This window comes from Plasmodium fragile, assembly GCF_000956335.1.
Source record: "Plasmodium fragile strain nilgiri unplaced genomic scaffold supercont1.5, whole genome shotgun sequence".
In the NCBI taxonomy this organism is placed as follows: Eukaryota; Apicomplexa; class Aconoidasida; order Haemosporida; family Plasmodiidae; genus Plasmodium; species Plasmodium fragile.
The window spans coordinates 410,521-420,434 of NW_012192585.1; the positions used below are offsets into that span (position 1 = coordinate 410,521).

The 9,914-nt window shown below is 44.2% G+C and overlaps 3 protein-coding genes across 3 annotated transcripts in view; 1 reads left to right on the top strand and 2 right to left on the bottom strand.

Moving 5' to 3' along the window:
• The window catches only part of AK88_00670 (uncharacterized protein), a gene marked incomplete at both ends in the record, with an annotated part of 1,999 nt that extends 1,756 nt beyond the window's left edge, over positions 1 to 243 (bottom strand). Inside the window, one exon of the mRNA XM_012478316.1 lies at positions 187 to 243. Coding sequence (XP_012333739.1) covers positions 187 to 243 — 57 coding nt within the window. The remainder of the gene's footprint in view (positions 1 to 186) is intronic.
• A 289-nt stretch (positions 244 to 532) lies between these two features.
• On the bottom strand, positions 533 to 5,137 carry AK88_00671 (uncharacterized protein; the record flags this gene model as incomplete). The annotated part of the gene is made up of 3 exons (XM_012478317.1): positions 533 to 727; positions 846 to 1,964; positions 3,653 to 5,137. 3 exons carry the CDS (start codon positions 5,135 to 5,137, stop codon positions 533 to 535), a joined length of 2,799 nt encoding a protein of 932 aa, XP_012333740.1.
• A 3,323-nt stretch (positions 5,138 to 8,460) lies between these two features.
• On the top strand, positions 8,461 to 9,444 carry AK88_00672 (uncharacterized protein; the record flags this gene model as incomplete). The annotated part of the gene is made up of 1 exon (XM_012478318.1): positions 8,461 to 9,444. The coding sequence occupies one exon, from the start codon at positions 8,461 to 8,463 to the stop codon at positions 9,442 to 9,444; it is 984 nt and encodes a 327-aa protein (XP_012333741.1).
• Positions 9,445 to 9,914: the final 470 nt, after the last annotated feature.

Here is a 9,914-nt window from a genome sequence, read left to right on the forward strand (position 1 = left end):
AAAAAAAAAAAAAAAAAAAAAAAAAAATGAGACAGTACAGCAGGTGGGGGGATATAGGGTACATGCCGTACATCAAGTGATGGACAAACGTTTGAGGGGGAAAGTGTTTAAAATGGAGAATAAATAATTAGCATGGAAAATTTTGCTCCATGTTAGCGATTACCCCTGATGCAATATACACATAACGGTGCCCTTTCTACCTGTGTGCTGCTCCGTGGTGATCACCACCCCGTGTTTGATCATTCATTTTTTTTTGTTAATTGGAGGTTGCCCCTCGATGATGTTTCTCCACGTGGAGGGTGGGGACATCTTCATTGGTGGGTTTAATTTTTCAGGGCACATCTGACGTCAAAGGTTGGCCCAATTGTAAGCACCCCGGTTTGGCTGCACCACACATGAATAAGGCACACACATGAATTTCCCCTTCAGTTCACATTCACAAGGGGCACACGTGCTGGTAGGTTATGCCCCATACCTATTTGATCAAATGCTCCGCTTGTGCAGTGGTGGCGTGTCTTACAGGTCGGTCCACTCAGAGCGCATTGCGTGTCTCCATCCGGTAGCCCCCCCTGGGGAGGTTCGCCCGCAGCTTCAATATATGTAGCTTTTTCTCCAACGCGGCGATCTTCTTTTTATTCAACACTGCTTCGTTATACAGCTGAGAGTAGGTCACGACCAGGTGATTTCTAATTCCGTCCTCATTGTGGAGCGCCGGTTTTCTAAGGTGCTGCGCGTGAAGGGGGGGAAAAAAAAAGTGTGCGAAGTGAGTCGTGCGGTTAGGCGGCTCTTCCGCGCACTCGCTTGCCAAAGTCGTCCATTCACTCTTTGGCCACCGACTCGCTTACCATGGGAACCAGGTTGTGGACCCAGAAGCGGTTGTCCGGGTTCTCGTACTTCCTGTCAAACTTCGAGGTCAGGCTCTGCGCCTTGAAGTTCGCGTCCGCACATTTGTTCTTGAGGCTACTCAGTAGCTCGGAGATCTGTCCTACATGATCGTATTCACTTTTGAAGGCATTCGTTTCTTCCATCTTACCATGATGCTCCAAATTGGTACTACCCAAGTGGAACCTCTCCTTTCCATCCCTGGAACGACCAGCCCCCTCTTGGTAGTAGTAGTCAGGTAACATACTTTGGTACGTAACTGAATTCGGGTTGTTCAACTCGTCATTGTAATGCACAAAAGGAGGTCTTGTGGGGAGCTCCCTCTTTTTGTAGCAACAATTCGCCTGAACATGTTCAGAAATATTTTTCTCACCATATTTCAATATATTAATTCTCTCCTCTATATCGTAATGGTCCAAGGAATAAATGTTGGAGTAGTATGTCAGTAGGCCTTTTTTTATATCGTCTATGTTGACTTTTATTTCACCTATTCTGGGTGGGTGCATGTTTGTCTTGGATGCGATGGGATTTTTTATCCCCTTACTGCTGGGCGCACTACGGTCGGTGCTTTTGTGGTGTCCTCCTTGCCGTATGACCATATGACCGTCATAGTGACAATCGGGGTGCCCTTCCATATTATCACCCGCTTCGTCACCCTGCTGGGGATAGTCCCGCTTGAGAGAATATGCGTTCTGTCCCTGTGCAGGAGGAATCACCGGCACGAAGTCACGGGCATCCACTTTGAATAGCTCCCTTTGCATCTCCTTCACTTGGTGGGAACTCTTTAGCACATTCCGTAGCACTTCGTTTTGAAAAATCAGATCCTTCTCCATGGCCATCTGCTGCTCCTTGATCATTTTTGTTTTCCCGGTTTTATCGGTGTGATGTTTGCGATGGGTGCTGTTGTTGTGATGACTGCTGTTGTTCCCGTCGTTGTCCTCCTCAATCCTGGATAAGCTTTCGTAAGGGAAAACGTCTTCCCTCACTCCGCACGCAAATTGCGAATTGTATACTTCGTACGTGTCATGGTGTGGGTCATGTCCGGTTCCATGGACGCTATCGCACGCCGTGTTTTCGATGTCCTGCAACGTGTGTGTGTGTGGGGAGGGTGTTTATGTGGGTGAAGCAACTCAACAGTGGTAACATTTTTCCGTTGTGGCGATCTCCCCCATTTTGAAAATTTCCGACCTCAGCCCCATCGCCTGTACTGTTCAGGCAATTTTCCCCTTTTGTGTGCACCCACCTGTTGGTAAGCTTCGCTTACGCATTTCCCGAGTTCGCTTAGGCCGCGCTCCGCTGAGGGATCAATCCCTTCGGCGCGTTCGTGCCCATGTGCAAACGCCTACAAGGAGTGTAACGGTGGGAAGTGTTCACGTGAAATGTGCATCGTTCAGGTGGAATATGAACTGTTCAGGCGAAATGGACAATTTTTTTTTTTTTTTTTTTTTTTTTTTTTTGGCTAGCTGGGCACAAGCATGTGGACAGCTGTCAGGGACACCAATTCACCGAGCAACTTGTGTACGTTCAGAATTTTTCGTATAGCGCATTGGGACAATGAGCACTTTGCGAACAAAATTAGAAAAAAAAAAAAAAAAGGAAAAAAATCTCAATATGAATATATGCTTAAGCGAAACAACTTGGGGATGAAGCGACCATCCGCTCACTACAAAAATATGCAGAAAATGGTACACAGTTTGATCCGTGTGGTCTACTTTGCGTGTGAGGTAGGCACCAAACTCGTGCTGGGGCTCATTACCTGCATGGTCTCACTTGACTCATTTAGCAGACATGCCTGTCGAGGCGGTGTGCACACTTTTACTTTTTGTTCCGTATAAAAAATGCAATTTGAAATGGTGTGCTTTGCGAAGCACACTCCATAAGAGGTGGTGTGGCAGGAAAAAAACACAACAGACAGACCGGGAGGAATATTCTCCAAATGGTGAATCTGTAGTGGCAGCCACTTCGTCAACAGCTTCACCAAGCACTACACTAATGTAGATTATTTTCCCATTTTGTTTTTTTCCCCGCGATGCGTTGCCAAGTGTGGTTACCGCCGCGGGAACAGGGGGGAGGGGTAAACTTAAATGGGGGAAAAAAAAAAAAAAATTAATATATCAGTTTTCCCGTTTAATAATAAATTATAATGACAAAAAGGATTAATATTCATGTGGTACATAAAAAAAAAAAAAAAAAAAGAAAAAAAAAAGAGACTTGTCCTAGTTGCACAGAGAAAAGTACAATACGCATCTGGGTACGTGGACACACACCATTTGCCGCAAAGCGGAGTACATCTCTCTATGCACACACAAAAGGGGTGCAAAAAAAAAAAAAATAATAAAATAAATAAATAAAATAAAATAAAAAATAATTCAAGAATGTTACATTGGGGGAAAAGGCAATCGCCTGATGTGGCAAAAACGCGGCGACGAAAGAGGGACAAAATGGGGCAAACATAAAGTGGCTCTTTAATTATGGGTCACTGTTTAAAAGTGCGTTTGGAGTGAACCCAGCTGTTCGTACATGTAGGGGAAGCAGCGGGGGATGAAGATGAATATGTCTATCCCTCTTCCCTTGTGGAGAAAAAAAGCTGCACTTTTTTTTTCTCTCTTTGTTCCACCCTGCGAGGTGTTTTACAAGTTGTACGTGTGGGTGGAATGGCAGCAGCGAAGTATCAATTAACGGAAAGGTCACGGCCAGCGCAGCTTACCATTCATCGCTTCTTCGTTCACCACTTGGCCGCATAACAGCTTCACCGCGCCTAACTCCACACTTTGACCGTTTTGTCCATCGAGCTGGAGAGCAGGTAGGCCGTCCTGCTGCCAAAACACGTTTGCGTGACGGTGTCCGTATGGGACGAGAGGGTATTCACGAGGGTGGCCTGCGTCTTAGTCTCGAAGTTATATATATGTATGTCATTTCCCGCCGCTAGGGAAAAATATTTACCTGAAAAATCAAATTGTATATTTTTTGGAAGTTCATCCACATCTATGGTTTGAAAACACTGTGCCTTTCTGAGGTCCCACAATTTAGCTGTTTTGTCTTTTGAACAGGAAGCCAAGTAGTATCCATTCTCACTGAACGAAATATAATTTACATCACTAGTGTGTCCACTGAGGGAGGCTTTATACTCCTGACTTTTAATGTCATATATGTGTATGTTTGAATCTTCAGCACCGATCCCAATCATAATTCCATCTGGGTGAATGGCCAAGTGTCTGAACGGACTGGGGTTCGTTTTACACATTTTTATCGTCCTTGAGGTTTCCATATCGTGTAGGATCCATACATTGTCTTTAGAAGCACTCACAAAATAATTCTCCATCGGGTGAAGTGCCAAGGAGGTTAGCTGATCCTTGTGTTTTGTAATGACATGTGAAGTGGTGAATTCATTTGTGTCCACATCACCTTTCCATATGCGTACCGTTTTATCGTTTGACCCCGATATGCACACAGGGTAACTCGGGTGAGCCGCAATGGAAGTGACCTTTTTTAAGTGTCCCTGTAACTTGGCCAATACTTTATTTTCCTCAAGGGAAACATAATATACATTGCCATCCATCCCTCCGGAAAAGAAATTGTGATTCATATGATCATGATTATAATTGTATCTCGTTTTGTTTATGTCTAGTGAAAGACATGTTACTCCTGGGAGTGCAGCGGAGTGTACATCGAACTCGTTTGTGTCAGTCACCTCCTTCCACTTTTCAGTCGAGGTCACATTTTCTACGTTTCTCTTCTTCCTTGTCATCAACAGACCTTTTGCGACCTCTTGCATCTCGTTTAACAATTCATCACTTAACCCAACCTCAAATTCATTTAAATCATTTCCACTCTGAATGCTTAAGATTTGTTTCCTCAAATTTTTTATTTCTTCTGTGTAATTATTTTTCTCCTTTAGTAGTTTTGCAATTACCCTCGTTGCAGCATCGTATTGGTACAGACTGTGGGTCAGCTGATTTCGAATGTCGTTCACATGCGTCCTTAGAGTAAACATTTCAGATATGAGGGAGTCCCATTCCGTTTGAAGAATGGACAGCAACCCTGGAATGCTACTCGCAGTGATGGGTCTCGGCTTCACCACCTTCTCATTCTTCAATGGGTACAGGTCCTGCAGCGTCAACACTTCTCCACTTACCGGACATAAGCCATAGTTCAGGATGTGTTTCTCGATCAGCCTCTTTTCAAATATGTACCCCGTTTTGCTCACCACGGGCTCTTCGGGCGTCTGCCCACTGATGGTGCACAGGATGGACATCGTCGCAGGGGGGAGAAGCGGTGCGCAGTGATGTCGTGTTTGGGGTCGTGCTCGGCGTGGTGTTCTGCGCGCTGTTCACCGTGATGCCCACTTGTACACTGTCGCGTCGCAAACGGTTATGCCTCTCTCTCTCTGTGCGCTGGCACCTTCACTGTTGCAAGTGTATATAGGTGAGCCCGCGCGCACCTACGCATACGCCGTGTAATGATGTCCCACGTGCATAAGAGCGGCTTTCCCCCGTTCGTCCCCCCTCCTACGGATGAAGCAGAGAACTGGGGGAAGAACAAAAAAAGGGAAAAAAAAAAAAAAAAAAAAAAAAAAAAAAAAAAAAAAAAAAAAAAAGTTGCCACTACAACACTCCGTTTACCCTTTTTTTTCGCGTCACTTGTGCAAAGCTCCTGTTCACAACTTGGAATGCCTCCATTTGTTACAACCACATCGCGCCTACGCTACCTCCCTATATCACCCCCTGCCCTATGTGGACATTTTGAAAGACCACGCGAAAAGGACAAATCGGTGTACAGCTCTTCATTACTGGTAGAGAACGGTTGCTCTAATCGCCTTCGTGTCGAATGCCCAAAGCTGTGACCCCAAATGAGGAGAAAAAAGTGCGTCACCACAGGGTGGGCAATGCGACTGGGACAGGACTAGCATAAAAACACAGCGGACAGGTACGCTGAACGAGACTTCTATCACTCGCAGATGGAACAACAGTTGATCGACCCACGCACGTTGGTAGAAATTACCATACGGGGGCTGCAACCCACATTCTATCATTTTCCAAACAAAGGCAGGATGGGGGTTGCGCCGAAAGGGGCTATAAAACGCGCAGTTGAGTGCCATTAATAAAATGTGTGCTCTAAGCGCTCTGGACAAATGCCCAAATGTACATATGTTGGGCAGAAGAAAAGGATGGTGGATTCATGACGGCCGTCCAAGCCACACCTTACACAACTGATTCAAAATGTGCGCAGGGTAAAAGCGACGCAGCCGTTTTGTTCAAACCCTACATGTGACATGGGTGGGTTGGTGCTACGGAGGGGCAATGGTCCTTATTAGGCCACCACCCATACACATGGAAAATATATACCGGCTCATAATTGCTTCACGCTTCGCAATCCCATGGTGCGGATAAAAGAAGATACTATAAAAAGAGTAAGGCCAGCAAAGAAAAAAAAAAAAAAAAAAAACTTTTCTCCAGTTTATTCGAAAGGAAAGTGTTTTCGTTTTCTACCTCTATTCATTTTGTTTTTCTTTTTCCAACGTGGCTTCTCAAATGTCATACAGTTCTTTTTTTTTTTTTTTAACCATCACGCCAAAATTATTTTCCACTTGGGCATTCCACAATCATTTTCCCCCAACGCGTTCATTTAAAAAGGTGCCATTTTGATTGGGAAAATTAACGCTAGCAAAATGTATGATAAAAAAGGCCATCCAAAACAGGTACAATAATGCCTCGTAAAAGGTAAAAAACATATTACCACAAATATACAAGCAGAGTGATAATTATTCTTTTGCCTGGCCCATTTTGCTTGCCAAAATTACTTCCCCAATACAAATTTAGCTAGGGTTAACAATTCACAATTTCATGCAAAGGTTTGATTTTTTAAAATTGTTCGCCTTCATGCAAAGGCTACAAAAATTGCCCTCAGCTTTTTCAAGCCTCGAGACGGGAATTGGAGTAGTTTTCAACTAGCAATAATCGCGTATCCGTTAGTCGTCATTTACAGCGATAATGCCCCTCCCGCAAAGATGCTATTTTTTCAGGCATTTCCAAGTATGTACTTTTTTCAATGCCAAAAGTGTACCTATCCGCGTCGGCATAACCAAAAAAAACAAAAAAATTTCGTGTACGCACTGGGGCAAAGAGCGTGAGCATATGAAAAATGGTTGGCAGGAAAAAAAAAAAACAGATAAACATTTTCTTGGAGCATCCTGCACCCGCACGCTTACCCAGTAAAATATAAAAAGGAAGGCAACAAACTAGCTGTGCTTTTTCGCAGATGGAATTATTTTGTAAAATTAAATGCTCGCCATGTTAATCACTTCATTTTCCATTTGAATGCATCCCCGCCCCCCTTCCTCTGCTATCGAACTGCCGCAATGTGGTTAAGCACACCACATTCAAGATTTTTTTTTTTTTTTTTTCTTAAAATTGTCACCATATAACATGACCATTTTTGCCATTCCACAGAATGCCGCCTTTGGAACGTGGGTGTTACATCTTTTCCTTTGAGAACCATTAGAGGCGCAACTGACGTCTCAATTTGATAGTTTTCCCTTAATTGAACAAAATGATCCAATGTTACATTCGCACGCCGGTTAACAAACAACTGGCCAAAATTTAGAGCACCGCGCGAAACTCCATTTTTGCCTGAACAAGTCAGATTAAAAAAAAAAAAATGGGGGAATTTTTACCTTTTTGTTGAAATTTACCTGACTGGGTCAGGCAACCACACAATGTGTACAACTTTTTACGTTAAGAAAATCCATCATAAAAAGGCGCACGTGTGTTGTAAACCTTTGTAAACATATTCACGAGCAGGAAAAAACTATTGCCGTTCGCGCTCATGCGTACACCTGCACATCCTATTTTTTTCGTTCCCCTGCGAGAGGGCGTGCACGTGGGAAGGGGTCCACACCGGGCAAACTCCGCATGTTCCCAGAATGACGAATTTGCGTAGTGCTCTCAATATGCGGTAAAGCACTGTCAAAAGAACAAATTAGCACACCCGCGATTGGTTCAGATTGGTTCCCATTTTGTTGTCACCACACTTGCGCGCGGACGGTCAGGTCGTTTGCCGCTCAATTTACAACAGCGTTGTTCTGTGCATTTTCCTCATTTAAAAAAAATTCCCGGAAGGAGAGTTCCTCCCTCGCAATTTTGTTCATTCTCCTCTAGCAAGGCAATTTTTGTAAAGGTGAACTTCTGAAAGGCAACTTTGCTAACAGCAATTTTTTTTTTTTTTTTTTTTTATTTCTGCCTTTGGTCAACTGCCAACCGTTTGGGGTGACCAGGTGGGGATTTTCCCGCTTCGCTCACTTCGTCACCTGTACTAGTTCGTTCATTCAATGTGGATCCTTTAAATTGAGAGGAGGCAACATGTGAATGTATAGGCGTGCGTGAAAGGGAAAAAAAAAAAAAAAAAACACATATGTTTATGCACATCGCTGTAACGTTGCAAGAAAAAAAAAAAAAATTAAAAAAAAAAGGGATTACAACTTTGGGGTGATTTTGTAGAGAAAACCTAGTTAGCAGTTTCTTTTTGTCCCCAAGTGGACGCCTTTTTTTTTTTTTTTTTTTTTCCACCCCTCATGTTGACATGGCTAGCCGGCTGAAGTCCCTCCTGTGCAATGTGGGGAAGTTTCCGTGCGACCCTGATTGCTTATCAACTGAGACATGTGAAAATGGAGGCATCAATTTCTGTGACGCCGTATTAAACGGGATAAAACCTTTAGACGAATGTTTTACCACAAGTAGCTCTGACCATGGGTACAAGTACCAAGACAGCTCTGACATTTCCAAATATTATTTTGATGGGTGCATTAAGAAAGAAGGTTTGGTGTACAAATTGGAGCCGAGCAATCTTAGCGCAAGGAATCTGTGTCCTGCATTGGTAGGAGACAGAACAGACTATCATCCTAACGGGCAGGAACAGGCCTCAAACAGTGTTATTGATTTAGAAGACGAAGTCCTCATTGGGAATTTCCCCTTTGGTTGTTTAAGAGAGGTTGCTCAGCGATCCCTGAACAGCTTGGAAAATGCAAACTCCCGCTTCATTATCACAGATCGTAATTTGAGGATCACTCGGAAGGATACAGACCTAACGGGGCATAACGTAAGAATCGGGGGAAAGCAGTCTAGCCACTTGTACAGCGAAATAGGCAAGCCAGATGCGGCTGTGCGTGAGCATTCGGTGAGCGACGGGGAGGAGGAACAGAACGAAGAAGCTGGTGAGGGGGAACACAATGACGCTGGGGGGGGAGACGTAGGACATGTAATCTTTCCCCAAAATTCTGATGCGACAGACGGGGCGCACGATGCGATAGGAGAGACGGGCGAAATGGACGAGATGAACCCCGCGAAAAAATCCACCTCTTATGTAAAAAAAAAAAGTAGTAATAATCATCCCAAGAAAAAAAAGGAAAGTGAGGAAAGGCGGGGCACACATTTGCGCTCCATGTTTGCGTTTTTCGCCAGAGCGGAGCCCGCTGTGTCCAATTCGTCTCGTTCCTGCAGGGACAAGGTCTCCGACGCGTCCTCCGAGTTCCTGTCCGTGATTAGCAGTGCGAAGTCGAATGTGTGATTGGGGCAGGTATGCGCAGTGGACGAACAACACGCACACAAAAAATGGGGCAAAGTGGACGAAGAAGATGTTAACAAAATGAACCCCACTGTTTTGTTGTTTTATTATTATTTTTTTTTTTTTCCCCCATATGTCATTTCTACCTGACTTGTTCAGGCGAAAACAGGGTTGCCATGGTGGGGGGGCCAAAACAGGACAATTTTTTTTTCTTTTTTCGTGTCACGTTCGCAAGGTGCGATCTGCACAACGACGCACATGTGGAAATGTTCTTCACTTTTCATGTGTGTTCCATGTATGTGGTTTTCTCTTTAATGTGTGTTTTGCTCTGCATGTGGGCATGCCCACGCTGCAGCTATGTAGTTTGTGTATACTTGGCTTTAACCCTCATTGCAGCGCTCTCCTTTTTGCGCAAAGGTGCAGGTGTACAACGATGTGCTATGTAATATTTTCCTGCATCCGTTTTTTCTTCT